The 15,062-nt window shown below is 43.3% G+C and overlaps 4 protein-coding genes across 4 annotated transcripts; 2 read left to right on the top strand and 2 right to left on the bottom strand.

The window, feature by feature from the left end:
• Window positions 1-823: 823 nt before the first annotated feature.
• Window positions 824-1,204, bottom strand: LOC309543804 (histone H2B 1.1; the record flags this gene model as incomplete). The annotated part of the gene is made up of 1 exon (XM_082276240.1): window positions 824-1,204. One exon carries the CDS (start codon window positions 1,202-1,204, stop codon window positions 824-826), a length of 381 nt encoding a protein of 126 aa, XP_082132366.1.
• Window positions 1,205-1,528: 324 nt separating this feature from the next.
• On the top strand, window positions 1,529-1,921 carry LOC309543807 (histone H2A type 1-like; the record flags this gene model as incomplete). The annotated part of the gene is made up of 1 exon (XM_082276243.1): window positions 1,529-1,921. The coding sequence occupies one exon, from the start codon at window positions 1,529-1,531 to the stop codon at window positions 1,919-1,921; it is 393 nt and encodes a 130-aa protein (XP_082132369.1).
• Window positions 1,922-3,340: 1,419 nt separating this feature from the next.
• On the bottom strand, window positions 3,341-3,652 carry LOC309543808 (histone H4; the record flags this gene model as incomplete). Its single annotated transcript, XM_082276244.1, has 1 exon — window positions 3,341-3,652. The coding sequence occupies one exon, from the start codon at window positions 3,650-3,652 to the stop codon at window positions 3,341-3,343; it is 312 nt and encodes a 103-aa protein (XP_082132370.1).
• A 2,953-nt stretch (window positions 3,653-6,605) lies between these two features.
• On the top strand, window positions 6,606-7,024 carry LOC309543811 (histone H3.2; the record flags this gene model as incomplete). The annotated part of the gene is made up of 1 exon (XM_082276247.1): window positions 6,606-7,024. Exon 1 carries the CDS (start codon window positions 6,614-6,616, stop codon window positions 7,022-7,024), a length of 411 nt encoding a protein of 136 aa, XP_082132373.1. The 5' UTR covers window positions 6,606-6,613.
• Window positions 7,025-15,062: the final 8,038 nt, after the last annotated feature.

The following is a 15,062-nucleotide window of genomic DNA, read 5'->3' as shown; positions in this document are numbered from 1 at the left end:
CAGGCGGGAAATTTGAAAATAGCTATTTCAGATCTGAGCCAATCAGAACTGTGAGCGGTTTCATTATCAGTCTTATTTAGGCAGCGATGTCTTTATGAGGAATCCAAAGAATTTTATTAGGAGATTTATCTCCGTTTTCAGCCTAGAAAATATTTGTTCCGTAGACTTCTCATAGTTCTCTATAACAAACATCCAATAACAGAGCAACTTCTGTATTCTGATGTGCAAAATCAAACCTTAAAACAGAACAATAATATTTCTACATATATATTTCCTGGAATTGAAGGGACTGTCCGGGAAAGAGTGATATTTTCTATGAATAATTGTCAGTGTCGGATTAGCCGATCTGAGATGACTGAGCAGATATAATGTTTCACTTTTCTTGCTTCTATCCCCCATTGTGTTGCGGAATAAAAGCTTCACGATCTTCCCAGATAAAGGAACAATGTAAGGCGGGAGATTGCGGAGAATCTCTCATTGTAACAATGCAGCAGAGGTGATTAGAGCAGTTGGGTGTGTGCAGTACAAGGCGAGGAATAGGGAATGTATAGAGCCAGAAAGGGGAGACGATCTCTGCAATAAAGAAGGATGAGATTAGAAGGTTTTATTCATTCCCCTTCCAGTCTGACCGACCTACTTCTCATCTCAAGATTATTAATGATGCTATTTTGAGTTCATTTTAAATTATCCGAAGAGCTAAAACTTGTAAAAGTAATAAATTGTACGATACATAAAAATTGTATGACAGCTCGGTTGTGTAGTATGTGGGTGGCTCTTAGAAGAGCCTTTGTGTGTTGTTGGGGTGATGGATGGGGGAGGGGTATTACTTGGCGCTGGTGTACTTGGTGACGGCCTTGGTGCCCTCGGAGACGGCGTGCTTGGCCAGCTCTCCGGGCAGGAGGAGGCGGACAGCGGTCTGTATCTCCCGGGAGGTGATGGTGGAGCGCTTGTTGTAATGAGCCAGGCGGGAAGCTTCGCCGGCGATGCGCTCGAAGATGTCATTGACGAAGGAGTTCATGATGCTCATGGCCTTGGAGGAGATGCCGGTGTCGGGGTGGACCTGCTTGAGCACCTTGTAGACGTAGATGGCATAACTCTCCTTCCTGCTCTTCCTCCGCTTCTTGCCGTCCTTCTTCTGGCTCTTGGTCACGGCTTTCTTGGAGCCCTTCTTGGGCGCAGGGGCGGACTTGGCTGGTTCAGGCATGATAAGAGATAAGAATGTTTTCTCCGCTCTGAGAAGATAAAGTGTACTGGCGCTGCCCTCATGTGCTGCTTATATAGGCTGTCCTATGCAAATGAGCTTCCTTCCTCCTCACTCTTCTATTGGAAGACATGGTCATGTGATGGGGAGTGACGTCATGCTTTCCTTCCTCGTTTACCGATTGGTCTAGATGCAAACCTAGAGAGCATTGGCTGGCTTCAAACGTGGCCAATCATAGAGCGAGACGTCATATCATTCAAAGTATAACAGGAAAGGGAGCGGCTGCAGCCATTCATATCTCTTTGAGAACTCCAATATCACAGAGACATGTCTGGCCGCGGCAAACAAGGAGGAAAGGTTCGGGCTAAGGCCAAGACCCGATCATCCCGGGCTGGTCTGCAGTTCCCAGTCGGTCGTGTTCACCGTCTGCTCAGGAAGGGTAACTATGCCGAGCGGGTTGGGGCCGGAGCTCCCGTTTATCTGGCCGCCGTCCTCGAGTATCTCACCGCTGAGATCCTCGAGCTGGCCGGTAACGCCGCCCGCGACAACAAGAAGACCCGCATCATCCCCCGACACCTCCAGCTGGCAGTCCGCAACGACGAGGAGCTCAACAAGCTGCTCGGGGGCGTCACCATTGCCCAGGGAGGAGTCCTACCCAACATCCAGGCCGTGCTGCTGCCCAAGAAGACCGAGAGCCACAAGGCCGCCAAGACCAAGTAATCACCACCGGTTCATCCACGTCACCCAACACAACGGCTCTTTTCAGAGCCACCCACCCATCCATACATAGAGCTGCATACATCTACATTGTTATTCGGAGATCTAATTGTAACAATGAAAGATTGCATTTATTTTCCAGGTAGGAAATAAAATACTTACTATGACTAGAAGGTGTGATTCCCCATGGGGGGGAACAATGTCTTAGGATGACACGTGGCAGTAATAAGAAATGATGATAGATGTTTATATTGGAACGCTTTCAGTGTCCCTTTTTATAGAGCAATGTCCTCTCATTACAGGGACTCCTCTTCATTCTCCTCCATCCTTTACTTCTCATCATCACAAATCATTCTAGAAATAACAATCCCCCCCCCCCCCCTCCTTCACTCTCACCGCAACACAAATATACATTGTCATGTCATCTCTCATGGAATCTCACAGTTCTGATTGCTGCAATCTTCATGTTTCCCGCCACAATTCTCTTTACACTTCCCATCTACCATCAGGATAATACAGCAGCTTCTATTGTGGAACATTCATCAACGGTCCCTTTATTTCACAACGATAATCCATACATTGATAAACGTCCGTTTTGTTGTTTGATACTTCAGAGTCCGCCCTGCTGTAGAGATGATTAGAAAGTCACTGAACACGTGACCTCTACTCTGAGAAAGGAGAGGGAGCGCACACTTTCTTTGTACTCATAGGAAAGACATTAGTGGCTGGCTGTGGGATCTCCCACAACTCTGATTGGCCAATATTTCAAATTTCACCCGCCTGAATTGTGTAAATCGTTACACAAAAATCCATTTCTTTTATACCGCCAAATCCGACCCTGAATACTGAGATCAGCAGAGGAGAACTTTGATTGGAAAAACATCAACACTTTAATTTCAATCAGATTAGAGAGGGGTGACCGGATTATTACTGACCAAAAAATGTCCTTTATTGCAAGTGCTCGGAATCCACCGCTATACACAGAACACCACAGTCACATGACTTCTACCTTTCTTTATGATGAGAAAATAGAGTAATGATCATCTAGAAATGTCACTGAGCGATATTTATTGTCCCCTTATCACACCCCGAATTTTTCTATAAAGAAATGTGAGGTGACTGGGAATAATGCCTAAGAAAGGGGTTTATCGGTGTCTCAACAAGCTAGCTGAAAAATAATAAAGTGATCTAACGATATTGTAAGCGGAGAGAATATAAACACTAGATCGCTTCGATCTGTTGTATTCCAAGTAAAATAAAGTTGTACAATCGGATTAATATGTGTTTAGCTAAAAAGCTTTCATTCCGACGTGATAAAAGTTGATCTAAGAGAAATAAATGGTTACAGCTCTTTGTAGGAGAAGGTGGGTGGCCCTGAGAAGGACCTTTGTTGGGGTGAAGTGGGTCGGTGGATGTTGGGGTTTAGCCTCCGAATCCGTAGAGAGTGCGGCCCTGGCGTTTGAGCGCATAGACGACATCCATGGCGGTGACGGTCTTCCTCTTGGCGTGCTCGGTGTAGGTGACGGCATCGCGGATGACATTCTCTAGGAAGACTTTGAGCACTCCGCGGGTCTCCTCATAGATGAGACCGGAGATGCGCTTGACACCCCCTCTGCGGGCCAAACGTCGGATGGCGGGTTTGGTGATGCCCTGGATGTTGTCCCGGAGCACCTTCCTGTGGCGCTTAGCGCCTCCTTTCCCCAGACCCTTTCCTCCTTTACCGCGACCAGACATCTCCAAGCTCTTCGTGTATCAGACGAATGTGAAGTAAAAGCACCCAGCCTCGCTTTATATGCAGCATATGCGGACCTGATGGAGAATAAGGGGGAGGGGTTGGAGGAGGGCGCGTCCAGACGTCACAATAAGTCCGCCTCTCTGTGCTCTCAATCATCCAATCCTCAGCAGTTCCGTGATTTGAATTTCCCGCTCGATGATGCTCTCTGTTCAATAGAAAGAACAACATTTCACTCCTTTTGGGTGACCATTGGATGTTACCTGATCATCATTACTGGTGAGGTCATGTCTCTGACGTCACCCAGGATCCTCCAAATAAATGTCCTCACTACATACTCAGACATCGGAATATTCACATTCAGTGAATAAAATATAATAGTATCCTAATATAAAAAAAGAATATATAAAATAATATATTATGAAGTACATAGAAATCGCAAAAATACCATAAAATGCAGCATTTGTAACACCCCCACCCCACCCAAAACGAGACATAATACCTCCCAGCTTTTAGTAGAGTGCAGATCTCCTAGATAAATGACCCCAACCGGAAAAAAGAAAGAAGAATACCAGAGATGTGAGCGCACTCAAATGTCCATACAACTGCCCTCCCCCTTTTTTTTCCATCAATATGGAAACTAAAATTCTTCTAGCCACCCCAACATTTAGACAATGGTCTTATGAAGAATTATCAGTTTTCCAATATTTTCTAGAAATCCATTTCCTTCCCAATAATTATCACAATCGTTTAGCCGACTTTTTATTACATATTTTGACCAGAGAAGACTTCATAGACCATTAACGCTTCCTGCATATAAAGTTCTCCCCTCAATCCATCCTCCTGTTTATAACAGATGTTCTAACACCTTCCACTGGTGACCTTCCTATCCAGATTACTATATAAAGTCCCCACAATGAACGCTCGGCTCTGGGTTCCTTCAGGTCATACACTGCACGGATAGATTGTGACATCTAGAACCCTTTGCTGATCTCTCACAAGTCATGTTCCCCCAGAGTCCTGGAACAGATGAGATGTCACACAATGTATTATGTCTCCAGAATCCCGGATCTCTCATCATCTTCTATTAGAATGGGATAGGACCCTGCACAGCTGCTGCACATAACCAGAGGGGTACAAACCAATTCCATCCCTCAGTGCTCATACACCAACCAATCTCACCACATCATTGCACTGTATCAGTTAATGTGTTATTCTGCAGCAATACACCCTGGATCAAACATGCCCCATTCTCAGCAATCAGATCTTTTAGCCTACTTGTTTAATTAGAGGTGTACCACTGTATAGACAAATTGATCATTCATTACAGATCGATCTTAGATCCACATAAGATGATAGACAGATAGATAGATAGATAGATAGATAGATAGATAGATAGATAGATAGATAGATAGATAGATAGATAGATAGATAGATAGATAGATAGATAGATAGATAGATAGATAGACCGAAAATCTATCTATCTATGTGTGAAAGGTGCAGTAGCGGCACACCTATTATAATTATTACACAGGGATTTGATTGAAAGGGGAATTCAGCAATAGGTGTTAGGATTTAATACTGATCCACATGGGACATCTAGAAATAATGATCGCACCGAGCGATCCCTCATCTGCCGACTTCTAAAGGTTTTATCTGACACAAAAAAAAACATGCAAAATAATCCGATAAATTTTGCAGTCTGGATGCCATTTCCTCAGATCTTCAGCTATGAATTGTAATTCTGTTATCAAACTGCACACACTTATCCGTTTTATTCTGTTCCTATGGATTCGGAAAGGAAGCCATGAAATTACATTGTATCTCTTCACAGATCCCCGCACGGAAGTCATTCCTCTTTTTACCAGCAGGTGTCAGTGTTTCTCCTCCATAGAGAATACATTGGAGCAGTTTAGTTCAATTTCATTCAAATGGATCTGATAGAAAACTTCCTGAGCGCTGATCCATCTGGAAACAATGACACCGACTGATCCCAGATCTGCCCGGAGCAGGGAGGGCAATGCTGGGGGGACGATTCATTGTCTGCTCAGAGATCTGTCCCTCCATGTTAGTACAGAATTGTGCTGGATGGAATAAGCTGTGCAAGTCAACTTTCTACTTGTTATTCACTAAGAACGGAATAATCAGATCAGTGAGATCGGAGGAGGATTTTCTGTCATCTCATTTACTGTATTATGGAGAAAAACTGTCCAATCTCAGATCTTCTAATTCTTACACCGATTAGGAATCTCCGATCTTTTTTATTTTATATCATATTTCTGATGAATATTTTCTCATTTGGCAGGAAGGAAAACTGATAGAAAGGATCCTCAGCCATTCAATACTCCGAAGAGAATTTCATTTACTTTGTAACTAGAAACCAGCAACATGTTTACAATGTTTCTAAGAGGGGACAGATCTGCTTCTTCAGACATGAAATATTTGTGTTATTGATTCATTGTACATATCTGGCAGTGCCATGATTTCTACCAGTCATTTCACTTTTTTCTTATTCTAGTTTTAATATGAGGAAATCTATAACTGCTACATGTCTGATAGAGGTCAGTTCCATGATCCTACACAGATCTGATAATGAAACATGGAATCCTTTATTTCCCATCATATAGAAAGGTAGAGATCTACCGCCAGTCCATTCTCACAGTCTATGATTCCTAAATCTATAAAGATATGTCTGATGAATGTTTTCTCTTTTTGAGAATAGAGATCGCTTGTATGATGTAAAGTAACTCCCCTCCCCCATCCCACACAAAGATGGTGACTCTACTTACAAAGATAACGTGCAGATTTTGGCGGGCATTTTAAAAATGCCGCTTTTTTTAAGAAAACCAATCATTGAAAGGCGTGTGAGTTACTTGTCCAATCGGAAGGCAGTGCTGTGTATAAATGGCTCCGCAGAGCGGCAATGCCTCACATTCACTGTTCCAGCAGAGAGTTGAGTAAAGATGGCGAGAACCAAGCAGACCGCCCGGAAGTCCACCGGAGGGAAAGCTCCCCGCAAGCAGCTGGCCACCAAAGCCGCCCGCAAGAGCGCCCCGGCCACCGGCGGAGTCAAGAAGCCTCACCGCTACAGGCCCGGCACCGTGGCTCTCCGAGAGATCCGCCGCTACCAGAAATCCACCGAGCTGCTCATCCGCAAGCTGCCCTTCCAGCGCCTCGTCCGAGAGATCGCCCAGGACTTCAAGACCGACCTGCGCTTCCAGAGCTCCGCCGTCATGGCTCTGCAAGAGGCTTCAGAGGCTTATCTCGTCGGACTCTTCGAGGACACCAACCTCTGCGCCATCCACGCCAAGAGAGTCACCATCATGCCCAAAGACATACAGCTGGCACGCCGCATCCGCGGAGAGAGGGCATAGAAGGGGAGGGCACCACCACTCCTACTACTACTCCCATCATCCCAACACAAAGGCTCTTTTCAGAGCCACCACATCCTCCTATATACAGAGCTCTATATATATATATATATATACTACCTCATCACACCGACTACATGCTGGAAAATACCGGCTACTACATTCCTATACATTCCCCGGGATCACCTTCACCACATCTTTCTTTTCTCTCCCTTCTCTGCGCTCCGAAGCTCAGTGTGGAAGTAAAGCTCACCTCTAATATAATTACACAGAAAACATTCACATTTCTCATCTAGAAGGGACATCCTTTCTCTTGCCGATTTATTGTAATAAATACAATGGAACTCATCTGTAACACAATTAACACTTCCTCTATATCTTCCCTAATAGATACAATGTTACAATATTTAACGGTAAAACACACTTTCCTAGGAACAGATTAAACAATCTTTGTCTCTTTGGTTCCCATTCTCTCAGGAGACACATAGTTGCATTTTCTAGAAACGTAATAATTTCTTATTTCAAACAATGGAATCGATTTCGAGTCATTAGGAATCGTGCTTAGAGAGCTGATGACCAATCAGCCCATTTAATTTGTGGGGGGAGGGGGGTAAACCTTACACAGTCCACATGGAGATGTCACTATGGGGATCAGGAGGGATTTTCCTCTATCTCCCCTCCCCCCATACTAGAACTGTGTCATCACAGATCACACATGGACACATTACAGGGAAGAATACATCCGGGATTGGAGAGGAAAACAATTCATCTGTATGGAGATTCATTTTCCTGCCCATCCCTCACTCAGCACTATTGTGTACGGATATGAGGATAGGCGGGGGGGGGGGGGGGGATTACGAGCAGTAGTTTCTCTTTACTTATTATCGCACGACGCCCATGTTGGGGGTTCCACTGTTACTGCAAATATTTTAAACCATTAAAATATTGGCAGGCAATTGAATATAAATTATATATATCAGCCAATAGGAGCTTTTAGGTAATCATACAGATTTATCTTCTCAAAAAGTTATAACATTCTCAACACAGGAGACTTCCTAATCATTGTAAGATGAGCGGAGGATGAGATCTCCCGATCATTAGAATGATTCTCCTTTAAACTTTTACATACTAAAACAAGTGAATGATCTAGAAGAGGAAATATTGATCAGCGCCCATCTCTGATGTCTGTGTGCTATTAGATGTGTAGAAGAGATGCGGAGCACTGTGTGCCGTGGGTGTAGGTAGGTATGTGTGGCTCTGTTAGGATGAGGTGAGTGTAGGTAGGTATGTGTGGCTCTGTTAGGATGATGTGGGTGTAGGTAGTTATGTGTGGCTCAGTTAGGAGGAGGTGGGTGTAGGTAGGTATGTGTGGCTCTGTTAGGATGATGTGGGTGTAGGTAGGTATGTGTGGCTCTGTTAGGAGGAGGTGGGTGTAGGTAGGTATGTGTGGCTCAGTTAGGAGGAGGTGGGTGTAGGTAGGTATGTGTGGCTCTGTTAGGAGGAGGTGGGTGTAGGTAGGTATGTGTGGCTCAGTTAGGAGGAGGTGGGTGTAGGTAGGTATGTGTGGCTCTGTTAGGAGGAGGTGGGTGTAGGTAGGTATGTGTGGCTCTGTTAGGATGAGGTGGGTGTAGGTAGGTATGTGTGGCTCTGTTAGGAGGAGGTGGGTGTAGGTAGGTATGTGTGGCTCTGTTAGGAGGAGGTGGGTGTAGGTAGGTATGTGTGGCTCTGTTAGGAGGAGGTGGGTGTAGGTAGGTATGTGTGGCTCTGTTAGGAGGAGGTGGGTGTAGGTAGGTATGTGTGGCTCTGTTAGGATGAGGTGGGTGGAGGTAGGTATGTGTAGCTCTGTTAGGAGGAGGTGGGTGGCTCTGAGAAGAGCCTTTGGGGGGTGTAGATGAAGGAGGCCTCCGGCTGCTTGGATTTATTTCTTCTTCGGAGCGGCCTTCTTGGGCTTGGCTGCTGCCTTGGGTTTGGCCGCCTTCTTAGCCGGACTCTTGGCGGCTTTTTTGGGCTTGGGTGCAGCTTTGGGCTTCTTGGGGCTCTTTGTCACCTTCTTGGCAGCTGCAGCCTTTGCCGGTTTCTTGGGGCTCTTGGCCGACTTCTTGGGGGATTTTACTGCCTTCTTGGGGGACTTGGCCGCCGGTTTCTTAGGGGACTTGGCTGGCTTTTTGGCCGCAGCTGATGGCTTCTTTTTGGGGGCTTTCTTGGCCTTGTCGCCCTCTTGCTGCTTCTTGTTGATCTTTAAGGATCCGGAGGCTCCATGTCCTTTCACCTGGACGAGGCTCCCCTTAGTCACCAGCGCCCTGATGGCGACCTTGAGGCGGTTGTTGTTCTTCTCCACATCGTATCCTGAGGCGGCCAGGAGCTTCTTGAGGGCGGCCAGGGAGACCCCGCTGCGCTCCTTGGAAGCGGCCACGGCTGTGACGATGAGATCGGACACGCTGGGACCGGACGGCTTCTTGCTGCCTTTCTTCCCTCCTCCGGCTGCCGCCTTCTTAGTCGCCTTCTTCTTGGCGGCGGGCTCCGCTGGAGGAGCGGCGGCTGGGGCGCTCTCAGTCTCAGACATGATTCTAGAAAGTCTATTGGACAGATAAACTTCCCCACTCACCTCTTCTGGGATTATATAGTTAAACGTCCTGCACTGCTATTGGTCGGTACACAACAATCCTCCTGCTCTGCTATTGGTTACACATCAGACACGCCCACTCAGTATCATGGAGTAGTTGGAGAATCTTCTCTCTCTTGTTGTGTTTCCCCAGTAGATAGAAAACCGACTTTTATGTGAAATAGAACGCTGTCCGATCTTCATCGGGGACCCGATCTGCTCACTGGACTGTCACTTATCGGGGGTCACTTACAGCTGCCAGGAGCTGCTGAGGAGGCTGAACACAGAGGCTGCAAACACCTCCATCCTCCTGAGTGTGTGTCCCATTCTTCCTTCTATCTTCTTTTCTACACAAATTCTACACAGAAAACAATCTTCTCACATCTCCCTCTAGAATGATCTTCACATTAGATGAGTAAAGAGTGACCACCAGGAAACATTTCCCTCTAATACAGAACTCTGCTCATTTATAGCTGAGTAGAAGGAGCCTGGAAGAAAAACATCAGCCGGTGACATGAGATCCTTGTGTGATGTGATGGGAGAGATTGTTATACATACAAATGTCTCAGCTGATTACACAATGTCATGTTTAATATACAATGTATCATTATCTGCTCACCATGATAAACATGTTTTTATACAAATACTCTGAGTATGTTTATTGTCACATATTGCTGCAAATCTATACTGGCGGCTACTCAGGTATAATGTCATATAGAGGTAAAGAAGTCACTCTGGAAGACCTCGCCTCTATTAAAATGTAATCTGCCCCCCTCCATTCCAAGCACCGCTCTTCTAGTGTTAATCAATTCCGGCTAATCCGGAAAATATACAGCGCCAAGAAAAAAGCTTTCCATGATCCTAATCACATCAAAAGTCCATGTATCTCATAATTCAACAAATTTCCAAATTTACAGTGAAAGGAGGAAAATAGTCAAATACGATATATTTATCGAAGCATCACAAACGTGTCACCCACATCTCTGTACAAAGAGCCGGACATACGCAGTTTTTATTCCTATTCTTCAAAAAGGATATATTTTATCAATGTGATAAATTGTATTATTACTGTCAGATGAAGTGCACTCTAAAGGCAAACACTTTGTCTTCTTATCGCACTCAGACTTGTAATGCAGGTGAATAGTAATGAGGGGAAATGTGATCACAGGACATCATTCTCTCATCTCTTTTCATTCCAATCTTTCTATGCTGATCGTCTACTCCCCGCTAAACTCATCCAACCAAAACCATGCACACCTACATAGAGCTCCAATGTCAGAACACATTGTACTCCATATTTCCAGAAATTATTTTCCCTCTTGGCTATTAATAGACCACGTCTATGATGGCTCCTAGTTGCTATATTTAAATCTCCCGCCATAATTCTACTGGCCGTTAGGAAGATTCAGCCGCATTATACCGCTAAATCCGACATTGTAGAAGTTCTATTCATAAATCTGTTCATCTTCCTCCAAATGACATCACTTGTGTCGGTTTTCAGCTTCCAAATATTTCCTCCAAAGCGGTAAAATCCTCGAAGATTCCTTCCACAAGCCCGCCAAGTAAACCCAATCAATTATTTTCTATTACCAAACCCAATGGATCTTCTCAGAGCCACCCACTTCTATCTAAGAAGGAGCCGGACATGCATGTTTGGGAGATCTGATTGTATAATTAGACACCGAAGATTGTGATCCGGGTGGGGGGGGGGGGGGCAATGTGTTATAATGACACCTGTCTGTCCTAACAGCAATTATGAGTCTCTATGATTTTATTGTCTAATATAACACATTGAATTGATGTGAATTTAGATAAGCAGATGATCTCCTTATAGGGACTGGTTTCCATTGTCCTCCATCCTTTGGATTAGACACATTGCTAGGATATGGGACCCAAATCCAGGTTCAGGATTCAGAGTAAAGCTGGATACACACTATCCAACTTTTGTGGTTAGATTTCCTTCAGATTCACCTTTTCTATGTAGTGCAAGGGCCTGCCAGATTGCATACAAATTGAAAGTGTATAGGTATGACCTCATATTATATGGTTTTGGTAAGTCTGAAGGAAAAAAGTCTTCAGAAAATCTTATAGTGTGTATGGCCCTTTAGACGCTGTGCATGCAGATCTTAATTTATATATATATAATTGTCATTGCAGGTGAGAAGGAAATAGTGAGAGAGGGTCGGAAAGCATTGGATCAGATTCCTCTTTCTGCATTTTGATGAAAATGCATCCAATCAATGGGAGGAAAGGAGAGTAAGAGTATCCAGGAGACACCTTCATACCTCAGAAAGGGACTTTGCCACCTCTCCCTCGTCCTCCTGCACAGTGCTGGATGGAGGGCCCAGTCTGGATCCTCACTGCAAATGGCTTCTGAAAAGATAAGTGTGCCTTTATTTGCAGGTTAAGGAAATCTTAACCAACGGAAATCTGCTGCCATTCTAAACACTGGCCACATACTATGCAATCTTTTTTAAAAATCGTCGGTTAGCTATAAAGTGCCTTTTAGTTTTGTACTAAAGAAAAATGTACAATCAGATCTTTTAGTGTATGTTCAGCTAAAAAGAACCTTCTTTCTCCACAAATTTGTTCTAAAATTGCTAGAAACTCACATAACTCCGGTAGCAATGTATAAATATCAACATAGACAGCCCTTTGTATGAGAAGGTGGGTGGCCCTGAGAAGGACCTTTGTTGGGGTGAAGTGGGTAGGTGTTGGCGTTTATCCTCCGAATCACCAGATATTATTGTCAAAAACGATGTCATATTTATAGAATATTACTCTAAAAAAGAAATTATATATACGAATAACACCTCTTCCCTGATTAAACCTGAGCGGACCTGATAGGAGACTAATCGAAAGGGGCGTGGCCACAACATATTCGTATTCTGTAGAGAATTTTACGTTCTTAGAACCTTGTAACATTTGGCGGATTGTGTGATACAAAGAGGAAACCGATCTGGTTCTTAAGGCATGAAATAGTTTCTTTATTCATTCATTGTACATATTTATGTGTCATGGTTACTACCAGACATTTCTTGTTATACACATTCTGCTTGTGATATGAGGACAATCTTTCACTGATAAATGTCTGAAAGAGACATAAATTGATGATCAGATCTGTATGTGATGATTTCCCCATCATATATAGAAAAGTAGAGATCTATAATAGAATACATTTCTCTATCATGCTGTGTGTGTAGCAGTGGTGAGATCCTGGATTCTGAGAACATATTGAAGTGTTTTCTCATGGTTTAGTAACAGAGAATCCTTCTGTACGAATGGCATTGGAGTAATAATGGGATTTAGCCGATAAATGTCTCATCTGATGATCTCCTCCGTGTCGGATTTGGCGGTATAAAAGGGCTGAATATTTCTATGTAACGATCTACACAATTCTGGCGGGCAAATTTGAAAACTGCTATTGGAAATCTGAGCCAATCACAGCTGTGGGCGTCTCCTTCATCAGCCAGTAATAATGTCTTCTTATGAGGAATCCAAAGAAATGTATTGTGAGATCTCTCTGTTCTCAGCCCAGAAAATACTTGTTCTGTAGACTTTCTATTGATCTCTATAGCAGGGCGGATTCTGTATTGTGAAATGAAACATCCTGAAATTATTATTTCCAACGTATTTCTTATTCTCGGTTCATGAATCCCCCTGAGTTGATCAATGTTCCCGGTAAGGTCGGCTGAGTGGATCGGAGATGACTGTAACGGTCTATGGAATTCCTGGGATCCATTTATAGGAAGGAATTGGAAAGTTGATCCAATCGCAGTTGTGGGAGATTCCTTCAGATAGGATTTTGTCTTCTGATGAGTGTGAAGGAGGTGATGAGATTTGTGTTCCTTTTCAGTTGGAAGGATTCTTGTTTGGAATGTATAGAATATGTAATCATCCATCAGAAGTAAAGGATGGAGAGCAATGAGGATCAGTCCCTGTAATGTTGTACAATAAGAAGATCCAATCCCATCCCCCAACAACAATGCTGATATATTGTAATGAAAAGAGATGAGAGATTTCCCCTCATTACTATTTACCTGTATTACAAGTCTGAGTGTGAATAAGAAGACAAAGTGTTTGCCTTTAGAGTGCCCTTTTCCTGACAGTAATAATACAATTTATCACATTAATAAAGAATGAGAGAAACATGTATTGTGGTCGTACTGTTTATTTTTTTTTGTTTTTTTATAAAAGAGAAGGAAAACTTTTCAATAAAATGATATTTGAAAAAAAAAAAAAAAAAAGAATGAGACAAAAAAAAAAAATCACATATGTGGGGCTCTTTGTATGGTTGGGTGGAAATACATTCTCCTAAAGACTCTTCTAAGCCGATATTTCTACTATCACAGCTCTCATCCCATCCCCATGCACTATAACATTCACTAACTTTCATTGTATGCACATTTGGTAATAATAAATATATTAAATCACTCATCACGATCAGAAAATGACATTCCTGCTAGGAAAAAAAAAAAATAATAATGATGAACAAATGTGTAGACACACACTTAAAGGGGGTTGAAACAATCAGATTTTTTTTAATTTTTAAATGATTTGATCCAATGATTTTTATGTATTTCCTTTGGAGCCGCATTTATTGTCTTTGTTCTACGATTACAGCGTAAAAAAATAAATCATCCTGTTGCTGTTTGATGAAATGGCCGCACGGTGGCAGTGTTGTGTTGATCTTTTGTGCCAGTATTTCCCCTAAATACTGTAACTGTCCGATCAGAACAATATGGAGCTCAGTATTAGAATTGAGGTATGTTTGGGGGAATAAAAAAAAAAATAATTACGTTTTTTTTTTTTTTTTATGACATTTAAGTCATTTATTTTTATGGTACGTTTGTGATTTCTGCCTCTTTCACGCCTCAGCTGTGTCCTCTCCTCTGCAGGGCTCTGGATGCCTCCAGATTTTCTTCTAGTCGCATCCTGATTCTCTCTGGATTGTGGAGATCATCTCCACATTCTGACTGTATATATTCCTCTATTCTACTGCAAACACACCAAAGTGTTATACCCCGACTGACCACTAGGTGTCAGCACTGAGTGAACATTTATGCTGCACTCAGAAACATTGTTACAATTTTAAATCCCACAATCACCCACCTTACATTGTTACTTTATATGAAATCACAACCTGGAAAAGATACACGAGTAGACTAGAGAATACCCCAGGAAGAATGAAGAACAAGAGGACACTTCTCTTTCTCCTAGGCAGTCTCTGTACACTAGAGCAGAAGATTATAACTGAAACAATCCATGTAAGAGAACACCACAAAGCCAGCAAATATAAGGGCCTTCTGGAGTAAAGAGAATCTGCATGTATTCACTGGGGCACAGAATTCTGGTCAGTACTCACAATGTTTTAGGGTCAGCGGTTGCCTCCTTCCAATTTTCAACGGGCACTCTTTAGTCAGGGAGAAACCAAGCTCA

Source organism: Pelophylax lessonae (assembly GCF_965119305.1).
Source record: "Pelophylax lessonae genome assembly, contig: HAP1_SCAFFOLD_354, whole genome shotgun sequence".
NCBI classification, from domain to species: Eukaryota; Metazoa; Chordata; class Amphibia; order Anura; family Ranidae; genus Pelophylax; species Pelophylax lessonae.
The sequence above is the reverse complement of the archived record's forward strand: the minus strand, read 5'-3'. Positions and strand labels throughout refer to the sequence as shown.